At 37.2% G+C, this 13,173-nt stretch overlaps 1 protein-coding gene across 4 annotated transcripts in view; it reads left to right on the top strand.

The window, feature by feature from the left end:
* Positions 1 to 10,158: 10,158 nt before the first annotated feature.
* Positions 10,159 to 13,173, top strand: part of GLIS1 (GLIS family zinc finger 1) — a 210,237-nt gene continuing 207,222 nt past the window's right edge. The window contains exons 1-2 of one of the 4 annotated variants that reach the window (XM_087929940.1): positions 10,159 to 10,355; positions 11,916 to 12,314. In XM_087929940.1, coding sequence (XP_087786066.1) covers positions 12,062 to 12,314 — 253 coding nt within the window. In that variant the 5' untranslated portion in view covers positions 10,159 to 10,355; positions 11,916 to 12,061. The other 3 variants (XM_087929939.1, XM_026707118.2, XM_087929938.1) reach the window with 3 other exon arrangements.

The raw sequence follows: 13,173 nt of genomic DNA, 5'->3' as shown, positions 1-13,173 counted from the left end.
GGGAAATTTTCTAAAACAATGTAATCAAGTACTGTACAGAGAAATCAGAATCCCTTTACCTAGCCTTTCTACATTAAGTAGGATGATCTAGCCCGTCCATGCCAGGTTTTTCAGTGGTTTCAGGTAATGATTGAATGCAGGCAATCTGAAATGAGCCTTAAAAATTTCCTGAACACTTTGTGTTTTGTTACTGTAGATTTGCAAATATTTTGGCTAGAGATTTGGAGAAGATTTCTAATTGAGTGCTAACATTAAGTTCATAATGTTCTCAGGATTTTTTCCCCAACCAAATTAGATATTTTTTACTTTATTCAAAGCAGAATGAGAGTCTCCAAACTTGTTGAAAGTTTCTAAGTTGCAGAATTATATATCTGAAAAAACTCTGGGCTTGGAAACAATCATCATTATTAGAAGTGATAATCGAGGTCAAGTAGGACAGCACGGGTATCCATCTCAAAAATATGAAAAAGTTAAGATGTTCCTACTCCTACATACAGCAGTTCTCATAATATATTCATACTTAATATTGGGGGGGAAGAGATGGACTAGAAAAACAAATTCTACAACCCCCTATTTACTAGGGTGGGTGGGTTGGACAATAATTTATTAAGAGTTTCAAATTCAGTTTGAAGATGGCATTGGAACATAGTAAGTTTATTGGCTTCTAATTTCAAAAGATGGTACCTAAAATTACTTTATGTTAAGTACCACATTTCTCTTAATCCCACACAATAATTTTCCCACCAGTTTTTATCTTTCAGTTATTCAATCACTTGCTTAGTTTCGGGAGAGAAAACACATTTAATTTTTCCAGAACTTGTGTAATAATTCAGTTAGGTTTCAGTCTTGCGAATTCTAAAAATGAGTGATATTCCTTATTTAAAAACAGAATTTGGATCTGTCTATTGATCGTTTCTTACAATGATCCCGCAAAGCATATAACTTCTAAATGCCCACCTTTGCATTTGATTGTTGTATTCAATAACATTTGATCAAGGTTTGATGATCCATAGGAAGCTGGTCCAGTTGATTTAATTTTTCCTCTAACCAGTCACTGTATAATATGCAACACATAAAGCATAAATACAGGTGAAACTCAAAAAATTAGAATATCGTGCAAAAGTTCATTTATTTCAGTGATGCAACTTAAAAGGTGAACCTACTATATGAGATAGACTCATCATGCAAAGCAGGATAGTTCAAGCCGTGATTTGTCATAATTGAGATGATTATGCTTTATGAACAGGTTTTAAAGAGAACAGAAATGTCACAAAATTCCTGCATTAAACCTATGTATAACAATTTTTATTTATTCTTATAAATAAATATTTTTGAGATTACTGAAAGTCATATAAGTGGTTGCATCTGTGTTTGCTTTCTGGCGCAACTTTTAAAAGTTGATCCAAGATTTTTCTCTGCACTCTAATATAAGAAATTCCACAATCAGATTGATTGATCAAAAACATTTCTAGACTACTTTTCATTAAATGAGATCTTGAGACAGTTTATGATTAAAAATGATTCACAAATGATCACATTAACTTAAAATTAATGAAACTATGAGAGAACACAAATCTTAAATCACTGCAGAGGAATGTTGAGTCATTCTGTGTGAAATGTATTTGTCAGCAGTTTTCAGTTAAGTAAATTAAGAGATCGGATAAACATACTATTCATTTTGCTCTGTGAACAAAAAATATATAACACACAATACATTTCTTCTAAGTACAACTTTCTTTACCAGAAGAGGTCACTGTTCTACACTTTGTGTAACTATGCCAGTTTATTCCTGTCCTTAATGACAGATATACTTTCTGTTGATAGACTAGGCAGTGCTTTTCCAACCCTGGGCAATCAAGATGTCTGGTTATAACTTTCATTATCCCATCCAGCCTAGTAATAGTTCAACATAACTAGGGGGGTACAAAAATGATGGAAGGCTAATCTAGGCCTTAGCTTCTGAGTTGAAAACCATGAAACTCCGGACAGAAAGGACCAGAAAACTTTCCTTTCTCCAACAACTTGTAAAATTCTGTAAGTTAAGGGGGGAAGGAAACAACCTTTTAAAAGTTGGATGTCAATCAATATTAGATTTTTGGAATTGCTATACTTTTGTTCGCTTAGAAAGAGCTACCCGGATATATCTACCATATCTTCTGCAAAAAGAAAACTAGTTCTTACATCCTTTAGTTATCCAATTTTTTACAACCTAGAGGTAGTAATTTCAGCCAGAAAGATTAAAAAATTCTTTACATGGGCTGAGAGAAAAATCAGAGATGGTGAGACATAAATTAGGGAAAACTTAAAATTAGCTAGCATATGATGTAAAATCTAGAAACAGGCATCATGACATAATTCTCGATAAGACCAAAAAAAAAAAAAGATTACATTTGTCCTGTGGTCCAAAAATTATTCACCCATCGACTATCTTGAATGATTGGTTTGATTTTTAGACTCTGAGGTATTAAATTTATCTAAATGTCATAAAAAAGCTTAATAAATAATGTTCTTTCTGTGCCAACTCAGTAAGATCAAACTGCCAAGGAGCTGCTGATACAGTTCTACAGAGGAATTATTGAGTCTGTCATCTGCACTTCTATAACTGTCTGGTTTGGTTCTGCAACCCAATAAGACAGACACAGACTTCAGAAAGTAATTAGGACTACAGAAAAAACAATTACTACCAATTTCCCTTCCATCAAGGGCCTGTATTCTGCACAAGCCAAAAAGAGGGCTGTGAAAATATTTACAGACCCCCTCACATCCCAGACATAAACTGTTTTAACTCCTTCCCTCAAAACGAAGAGCACTGCACACCAGAACAACCAGACACAAGAACAGTTTTTCCCAAATGCCATTACCCTGCTAAACAAATCCTTCAATACGGTCCAACTATTTACAAAGTCTGCACTACAATTACTATTAATCTCATCACTCCTTATCACCCATCCCCTCCCCCTTGTGGCTGTATGACTGTAATTTTGTCTCTTGTATCCTTAAGGTCTATAGACTGTTTCCTAGTATAATTTGATTGTACCCTATGACTATTATTAAGTGTTGTACCTTATGATTCTTGATTCTTGATGAATGTATCTTTTCTTTATGCATACTGAGAGCATTTGCACCAAGACACTTGGCCAATAAAGAATTCTATTCTATTCTGTTCTGTTCTGTTCTGTTCTGTTCTGTTCTGTTCTATTCTATTCTATTCTATTCTATTCTAATTTGTTTTCAGTACAGAGTAACAATTTTAGAGAGAATATAAACCATTCACCTGTATAATGTCTTTTAAAATGTGTGATTGTAAAGAAGCTTGAGTCTACAGTACAGGCATCTGCAGGGGAGGTGGCTGCATAGGATGGTGCCTGCACAATTCAGCTACAATTAAAACTCCCCTTTTTTAAGACAAGATGTTCCCCTTCAGCATGATACAATAATAACACCCTCCATCTGATTTTTTGTATGTGGCCTCCAAGTTCATTCTATTTTCTCAGTAGTATTGCTTGAGAATTCTCCTTCAGACTAAGACATTATCTAAGTAAAGTGTGCCTTCAAGTCAGGGTTGACTTCTGGCAACTGCCTAAACTAAGCCTTGTAGTTTTCTTGGCAAGATTTTGGAAGTGGTTTACCATTGCTTGTTTCTCAGAGCTGAGCAAGAGTGGCAGGCTGAAGGTCACCCAGCTGGCCATGTGCCTGAGGTTGAACTGGAAGTCAGAATCTCCCAGTATCTAATCTGGTGCCTTAACCACTATATCAAAGTGGTTCACTACACCAAACTGACTCAGGATCAAAGTACTATCAGAAAATAAACCTATCACGATTAGATAATTTGCAAAACCTCAAACTGTTGCAAAAATACACTGACTATCCAATGTTTGTTACCAGATGACACATCCAGAGTTGTGTTTTTATTGTGTGTAACATACTGTATACGGTAGGCCCATCAGAGGAAGATGGTATTTTAATCTCTTGTATCTACGTATATGACAGACTGGATTCATATAACTCTAAGATAATATCACTTGCTTGCTTGTGGCTCACTCTGATGTGTAAAGCCACCCAATAGGTTATGTTAGTGGTTTCTTGATAGGTTTAATTGGAAATAAAAGATACAAATCTGGATTTTGTATAACTTGGATGAATTCAGTTTGAAATCATTTTTTCTTTAATAACCTCTTATTGTAGCATCTTTTCAGTAAAATTATTTAGTCATAACTGTTTAAAATCAGAGTATTTTTAAAAGTAGTATCTATCTGAATTTTTTGTTGTGTATTTAGTCAATTGTTGATGTATTTAGTCAATTGTTGATGTTTGTATATTTACACAAACATCAACCGCTGAAAAAAGTGTGTATGTAGCCATTCCAGAGATTATTGTACAATTTGTGACCACATAAAAGCAATGTAGCCTAGCTCTTGTATCACTGTGTGGGAGGTGATTAACAATCTCTCCATTTTTATAGTTGCAAATTGGTAGTAAAGTTTTAGTTCACCATAAATATTTGGAAAACTGCAATTGCAGCCAATTATTAATTATTTTATTTTCTATTATTTTTATTTTTATTATAAGCAAAGGAGGCAGGATTCCATGGGATTTTCTGCTGAAATAGTTTGGCTGACATTTGGTAGATTGTACTCTGGCTATAGAAGAGGGACACCACTTCCTGCCTTTTTCAAGCAGTGAAATAACTTGGCTGACACTTTTCTGTATTTTGTGTTAGACAGTTGGGCCATTGTTCAGATGCTTCGAGTTATAGTGAGATAAGATGGGAAACCTATAAATTTTATAAATAAATGTTTCACAAATAATTACTAGCACAAAAATAATGCTCCTGTTGAGAGAAAATGGTGTATTTACAGTTGAATGATGGAGAACGCACCTCAATTGTTGTCACAATTTGGACTTGGAAAATGTCATGTGTATTAACTTTTTAACATGCCTGGAAAGAAACCCAAAAGTTAAAATGTTTAATTTATACTCGTTTTAAAAATGACAGTGAAATCTTAGTGTCCACAGGTAATGCATTAAATTGTTGTTGACAAACTAAGAACAATTGTTTTCTTTTCTGAATGTGTGTCAGTATACTACATGTATCTCCATGGTGAGAGGAAGGCAACAGAATGCTGTCTTGTAAGGTTCCATAGAGAATGTTTGGATAAAATTGGGCATGGCTGTGTTTGTACCATATTGGACAAGTTGTACCAAACTCTAAACCAGGGTGTCAGACTCAAGGCTCATGGGCCACATTCAGCCCATGGGGTCTTAGATCTGGCCTATGGGGACGGCTTGGAAATATCAAAGGACTGGCTCGCGATGCCTCTGCCAGCCAAAACAGGCTGTAGCATGGCCTAGTGCAGCCCTCCCATGGCCCATTTTTGGCCTCCACGGCTTCCTGCACCACTCTGTCGGCTGAAAACATGCCCTGTTTTGGCCGGCAGGGTGCTGCAGGAGGTCTCTATCCCGTCTCCCTCTCTGCCAGCTTGCAGAGAACTACAATGCTGATCTGGCCCTCTAAGAAATCCAGTTTGACACCTTTGCTCTAAACTAACTTTAGAGGTAGCACAGAATGCTGCATGCAAACACCAGCATGACTAAATCTGGTGACAGAGTTAACATCTTCTCTGTACAGGTAGTCCTCAACTTATAACCACAATTATACCCAAAATTTCCATTGCTAAGCAAGGCAACGTTTGTTAAATGTGTTTTGCCCCATTTTACTACCTTTTTTTTGCCACAGTTAAATGAATCATTGCAGTTAAGTGAGTCATGTGGGCTGTTAAGCAAATCTTGCTTCGCACACTGACTTTGGTTGTTGGAAGATGGCTAGGAAGGTTGCAAATGGTGATCATATGATTCAGAGACAGTGCAACTATCATAAATACAGCCAAATTGCCAAGTGTCCAAATTTTGGTCCTGTGAACACGGGGATACTGCAATGGGGGTGAAAGCTGGTCGTAACACATTTTTTTCAGTGTTGCTGGGACTTTGAATGGCTAAATTATTAAAATACATTATGTGAAAGCCTTGACTGCCTAATGCCATAAACTGGTTAGGAAAATCAGTATCTATGGGTTCTCTCAGGGTAGCCATGGCACATGGATGATTGCAACTTAGAGTTTAAGAGGAATAAATGATAAGGTGAATGAGATAGTACTTTTTAGAAAGCGGGTAAGAATAGTGAAGGGTATAATGAAAGAACCACTACAAAAATTAGAATGAAAGCAAAGTATTTAATCTGTTCACAGGGAAAAAAAGGTAACTTGAGGACAAATGTAATTCATAGATGCTATGAAAATATTGAAATGGAGGAGGTTTGCTTATGCAGTGACTGTTTAATGTGCATGTGAAAATAGCTGCGTTGCTTGACAATTGGAAAAAAATGTAAGTACAAATAAATGAATGCAAAAAACTGCATGGGAAATAATTGGATAAGCAGGGAAGATGTTTGGAAGATTTCAATTAAAGGGATATTCAAACAGGGATATAATATTAAGTAAAATTTGTAAAATACAGGATTTATCCTAGGCAGTGTAGGTGGAAACCAGATTTTTGCTCTTTCAGCAGCAGACCAATTAAATCTATGAAGGAAAACTAATGTAATTTTGCTGAATGAAAAAGAGTACAATAAAGTACACAAGCATGAAGTACTTTATGCTTGTCCTGCCCCAGCCAGCTTTTCAGCCTGTTTTGGGGCCATTTGGGGGCTGTTTCCAGGCTGTTTTTGGCAGCAAAAATGGCCTGAAAATGGCCTGAAAATGCCCCCCAAAATGGTCAAAAAACAGGCCAAAAAACAGGCAGGGGCGGGGCCAGCCAGTGGTAGGATTAGCCCCAACCAGCTGAATCCTACCTGTTCCTTTGAGGGGAGTGGTGGGGGGGCGGGGCTGGCTGTGATGAGTGACATCACCTACCCAGTCAAATGACCAACCGTCCAAGCCAACCCAGCCAAAGAACTGGTTATATAAAAATTTGCAGACCATCACTGGGAATAAGGCTTCCAAAAGGACAAGAACAGTTAGCAATGATTCAACAAGAAGGGGTGAGACAAGGTGGTCTGATATCCCCTTGGTTATTTAATTTATTTGTAGAAAAATGTTTAAGTAATGCTTGAAATGATTCATCTAACAGGAGCTGTCGCTAAGAAGACTATTTATCCATGGAATACTCATCTCTCCTGGGACTAATAATAAATTCACATTGGTCAATATTACAAACAGCTTCCTAGAAAAAGCTAATGAATTTTATAAATACCTAGTCCACAAGAAAACACAGAAGCAAAACATTTTGGCTGTAATTTGTTTTGTTTTATTAATTTTAATTAACTAATTAATTTCAATTAATTATAAAGAAAGAAAGAAAGCTTCTGGTAAGCCTCAAGGTGTAGAATACTTACTCTTTTTAAGCAAGAGATGCTTTTTGATTAATATATTGGATTAAATGTTTTTTTTATTTAATATGTTTGTAAAATATTTTAACTTTTTTGGAAGTAGGTTGATTATTATTTTGTCTAAATTGTATATATTCCTCCTCCCAGGGTCATAATTATTAAGTGCACTTATTATATAATCAACATGTTAAGAATAGGAAGTAGGACCTAGCTACCTTGGTTGATTTGGAAAGAAAAAAGAAAAAAGCCACATAGGATGAGATGTGGTGAGTATTGCAATGACAGATCATAGGCACATGACATAAGATGGTATTCTTGGGATATTGTTTAAAATATGTTTTGGTCTTTTGCTTTTTACTTATTAAGTTGCCTAGAAAAACTATGGTGAGGTTGGTGACTGTAGACGTGTAAATAAATCAATAAAACCATGTTGCTCTCCAGATACGGATTCAAATTCCCATTATTTTTAATAATTGATGGATAGGATTAATGAGAGCTGGGTAGGACTAATGAAAGTGACAGTTTAATCAGTTTTTGGTGTTCCAAGATCTAGAAGATTCCTGATTCCATGATTTATTTATTATTTTATTTATTAAATGTTTGTGTTGCCTGTCTCACTGATATATTGATTCTAGGCGGTTTACAACATATTACAATGATTTAGAGTTACAGATTGTCCTTGACTTATTACCATTTGTTTAATGATAGTTCAGGGTTATGATGGTCCTAAAAATGTGATTTAGAATCTGTCCTCAAAATTACGACCGTAATACTACCCCCATGGTCAACTGTTCAAAATTTAGGTGCAAGGCAAACAGCTAGCATTTAGGACATGTTTTGTTGTAACCACAAAATGTATAGGATGTTGTATTGCAGGAACCGGATATCATCTAATCTAATGAAAAGAAGGATTATGGTTGACTTGATAATAGTATTCCAATATTTGAGGAGCTGCCACAAAGAAAAGGGGATCAACCTATTTTCCAAAGCACCAATCCAGAAGGGAAGACAAGAAGCAATGGATAGAAACTGATCAAGGAGAGAAGCAACATAGAACTAAGGAGGAATTTCCTAACAGAGAGAACAATTGACCAGTGGAACAGCTTATCTTCAGAAGTTGTAGGTGCTCTATCATTGGAGGCTTTTAAGAAGAAACTGGACAGCTAGTTGTCTGAAATGCTATAGCATGTCCTGCTTGAGCAGTGGGTTGGCTAGAAGATCTCCAAGGCCTCTTCCAACTCTGATCAAAATTTGTGACCTTCCCAGACAGCTTCCGACAACCAAAGTCAATGAGAGATGCTAGATTCACTTAACAATTGTGGTGATTTGATTAATGATTGTGGTAAAAATGGTCATAAAATTGGCTCCAGTCACAAGATGATTTGCTTAATGACTGCATTGTTTTGTGACCAAAATTCCCTTCCCAATTGTGTTTTTAAGTCAATCTGTAATACATTGTCTGGTCTTATTATATGATGCATTTGAAGAATAGTAATACAACTGTAGTGCATATTGGTATATTATTTTTTTAGATTTAAAAAAAACATTTTTTTCATGTCTTCAGGGATTGTGCTATTATTTTTGCTTTCAAAGACAATGCTAGGAATGATACGGGATATAACTGATTGTAATATTATTATAGTTTCTAAAATTGGCACTGTTTTGTATGAAGTAATAAAACTGACAGACTTATTAAAATGTGCAAAATATTGACGTTGCAGCAATTTGAGAGAGGGAAATACTGTCCAAACCCTTCAACAATTTTGGATTTTTTTTTTTTGTTGATTAAACTGTCACTATTCAAGTTAATATTTTTAGAAGCAAGATATATTTGCGGGCGTAGGGAGGAGGGGAAAATAAGAATTAATGCTGTGTGCTGGGTTGATAAGATTCCCATAGAAGCCATCTTCAATTATTTTTCATGCAATTAATTGATTAAGGCGATGAGTTTTAGGCTCCCTTTTCCCACTTTGAGCTTTGATACTGAGAAGAACCTCTTTTGCTTTGTGATACCTGCTCTTTTGAACCCTGAGCTTGTTAACCAATTGATTACTTCATTGCCACTGTTTCGTGCAGGTGAACCAGCACCAGCAGAAGCATAAGTAGTATGTTATCTAATAAACAGCGAGGCCTTATTCAGAGGAACAGTTTGTGTGCAAGAATGGACATTTGCTCCATTTAATGAGGAACTTGGGAAATGTAGTTCTGTTATTTCCTCTTATAGGAGAAATCAGAACCCTGGCCTTTTGAACAGCACACTTATATCAATAGAAGAGAATTATCTGTAGCTCATTTGTAGCTTGATGCTCTCTCTAAGCTTAGCGGTTTCCTTGCAGTACGAGGTTAACAGCAAAAGTGCTCAATGTCCATGAAGATTTTCAGTCGTCCAGGACAGGCCACATTATAAAAGTGCTTTTTCAGACGGCAACTGGACTTGTTTTTCCTTGAAGACCTTTCGCTTCTCGTCTAAGAAGCTTTCTCAGTTCTGAAGGAGTCAGGAAGCGCTAGCACTAAAAGGTGTTTTTTTTTTTTAAGTCAACACGCCAATGTTGTGCAGCGATGGGGTGCTGCGGGTTGCTTTTGGCGTAGTCTTTACGGGAGAATTGGTGAGGCGGGTCAAGAGCACACGGGCAAAAGGGTCGAGCGGCTGGGCCACGTGCCGACGGGCGCCACACTTTGCACACGTGCTTGCCCCCTTGGCACGCTCGCTCTCCGGCTCGGCACCGAGGAGGCGGGTCCCTCGGCGGCTCCTCGGTGCCGCCCAATCTGGCTCAGGGGCCGGGTTTTGCTCAGCCACCGGCTCGTCGGAAGGGCAATGACCGGGTTGCTTTAATCCGGAGCTTGGCGGCGCGGGAGAAGCACCGGCGAAGGGCGAGTTGAGGTTAAACGAGGGGCCGGTCAGCTCGCGCCATAGATTGCACAGGGAGCGCTCGCGCGAAGTGAGGCTATGTGCCAGCATCGTTGCTTTTGGGTAATCTGTAACGAGGCGTCTGTGCTTGTGGTGTAGACCTGGGCAAGAGCAACCCTGTACTAGTTCTGTGTGTGTGAGAGAGAGGGGCGGACTCGGTTTCTCACCTGCAGGGCATGGGTGTGTTTGGGCGGGTTTCCCAATTTCTTGGTGTCGCAGCTGATTAGCTGAGAGAAATCCCGGTCCCGCTATTCTCCCGAAAGGGGAAAAGTATCCTACCCGGCTGGATTGGAGGCGCTGGGTTTTAAATATTGGCGGAGCATCTGTTTTGTGATACCCGGTTAGCTACTATGTTGTTATGCCGGCTTGGTTCCTGAATGGTGAAAAGCTTTCGGTTTCTGCAGAAGGCTTCGTTTAATCGGTTTAAGGGAGTGAAGATAAAAGACGACGGAATAGGCAGTTCTGCTATTCGGGAAGGGTGAAACCTCCTTTTCGCTAATCGTGTTGCACCAACAGTGGGGTTTTTACATTGCTTGCATCCTTTTGTAGCCTGGTTAGTGAAGGTTGAGGAAGGAACCGGCAGGAACGAAGCATCCAAGTCCTGCACCCATTCTTTTTTTCCCCCCTGAAAGGGAATTTTTTTTTTGATTGTTCTGTTTAAAAGGGAAAAAACAAGAAAACCCATAGAACCTCTTTAAACTTTCTTCTGGCTGCAAACATCCAACTGAAATTATTTACTTGGGAAAATCCCAGATTTTTGGTACCCTGGTAGGTACTGTTCTCTATAAACAGACTTTTAAATTGGGCATTAGTTGAATAGTTGTAGAAAGCAATAGTTAAGACACTGACTGCTGCATCCGTTTGGATTTTTAAATTTAGCAGGGGAAATTGTTTCTTTTTTGGTGGGTCTGACTAGAAAGTTCTTGGGGTAAATCATCAGGAAATGAAAGGAAGCTGCAAGGTTGTTGAATTATGCAGAGTAAGCTGTGTGAAGTCCTGCCACTTAATAATGCAAGTTATATCTTACAGCGTGCATGTCTAGCTACTTGGTCTTCAGAATCGTGCCTCTCCGAGTACCGGTAATTGCAATTAGCTATCTGACGAAGAGAAATCATAACATACTGGAATAGAGGGATGGCTACATAGTTCAATGAATCTCCTGCTAAGTTGTACTTTACATCATGAATAGCAAGTTACATTAAAAAATAAATAAACAGAATATTCTTCTAACGCAACTCTTCTTTAGAGTTGTTTGGGTTATTACACCAGTTAATGAATAGAGTTAAATCCAGACCATCTGCGTTTGACCAGAAAAGCTGATGCTACAATAAAGTAATTTGACTTTAAAATTTTATAGGACAGCTTGTTTAAATTGCAGTGGAACTAGTGCAACTGCTCTGTTTGAAGTCTATAAGGGTTACTGTGCTATGAAAATGAGTTACTTTCCAGTTCTCTTATGTTAATAATTCTGCAGCAAGTAGTTTAAAACCAATCGACCAATTTATCTTCTAGCTTTGAAACGCATTTCTTTGTAGTCACCTTTCTCTTGTAGCAGTGGCGAGTTTAAAGTATGAATTCATTCAGTAAAAGGCTGCTTCTAATTTATTTCCCATTTATTGACAGATTTCATTGCTCTACATTTTTCTATTTTGTGCACCCCTCAATATAAGAGATTTGGAAGGGTCCATCCTGAAGAGGCATGTTACACTATCCATGATGAGGTAGTAGAAATCTGAGAGCAGTACAGCATTCTCTGAAGCCCTTGACAAATGTCACGTTATTCCTATGAAGAAGCTTCTCGAAGTCAACTTTTCCAACAGTGGGGCACTTTCTTGAATTCACAGATGTCTTTTAAAATCACTGTCAGTAACAGCAGCAACAGTGCTGAAATTCAGAGGAGCCCACCTGAACTCGCAGGTTTCTTTCCAAAAAGATCTAGCATCTTTGAGAGACTTCCTGTTCTCCAGAGAACACAGGAGACAAGATGCCCTAAAACTGTTAGAGAAGATTTCCAGCAGAAAGGTGAGTTTTTTTAAAAAAACATTCATCAGAAAATATTTCCTGTAAGATATATATTTTCTTTCCTTGTTTGTCAGGTTAATATTTGTTAACCAAGTCTGTGCACTTACCAGTACTTATGCAAATATCCTTTATCTTCTTACTAGAAGATCTTTTAGACCTGATATTTCATTCACTGTATGTAAATAATTGCAAGAATAGGGTTTGCAAAATACCATTGTGAAATGATTATCAGAGAAGAAGACCTTTTTTCTTTCATTTAATAATGTGAAACTGTCACTCTTTAATGGAGACTCTGTTGGTAGGTCTTTTTTAATGTTTTTATGCAAATATTATAATTAATACAACTAAATTTCCATTTGGAATGTGGCAGTTCTTTTACAATGCATCATCATTTTATACTGTTTTTATTGCAAAATGATAAACACTTTTATCGTAAGTGTTCTTACTCAGAGCTTGTGAGCAGAATGGTATTTATGTTCTTTAGAAAAAGTTAACCTAAATGATGCAGACAACAAAAATAAGACTTGAGAATAGATTGTTCAAAATGAGCATTTATAAGATTTCTATCTAGTCAGATGGATCAAGATTAATCTAACATGCTAATTCAGTTGTTCTTCTGGATGTTGGAAATAAGTTTCATTAATTCAGCTTTTAATCTAAACTCCCTCATTGTTTTGCAGTCTAGAAACTTTAGTCAAGATTCTCTAGATAAGAAGAAGTATTCCACCTTAGCCATAATTCTAAACAAACCTAGGTTTAAGGTTTCATGACTTTCCTAGCTGTTCCCTATAGCAGAAAAAACAAGCAACGATCAAGCAACATAGGCAGTGTTTGAAAGCCAGAAATAACCTGCATTTAT

The sequence above is a fragment of the Pseudonaja textilis genome, chromosome 3 (genome assembly GCF_049901715.1).
Source record: "Pseudonaja textilis isolate UNSWEBS1 chromosome 3, rPseTex1.2, whole genome shotgun sequence".
Lineage (NCBI taxonomy): Eukaryota > Metazoa > Chordata > Lepidosauria > Squamata > Elapidae > Pseudonaja > Pseudonaja textilis.
Note: the sequence above shows the minus strand (reverse complement) of the source record. Positions and strands in the feature narration are given on the sequence as shown.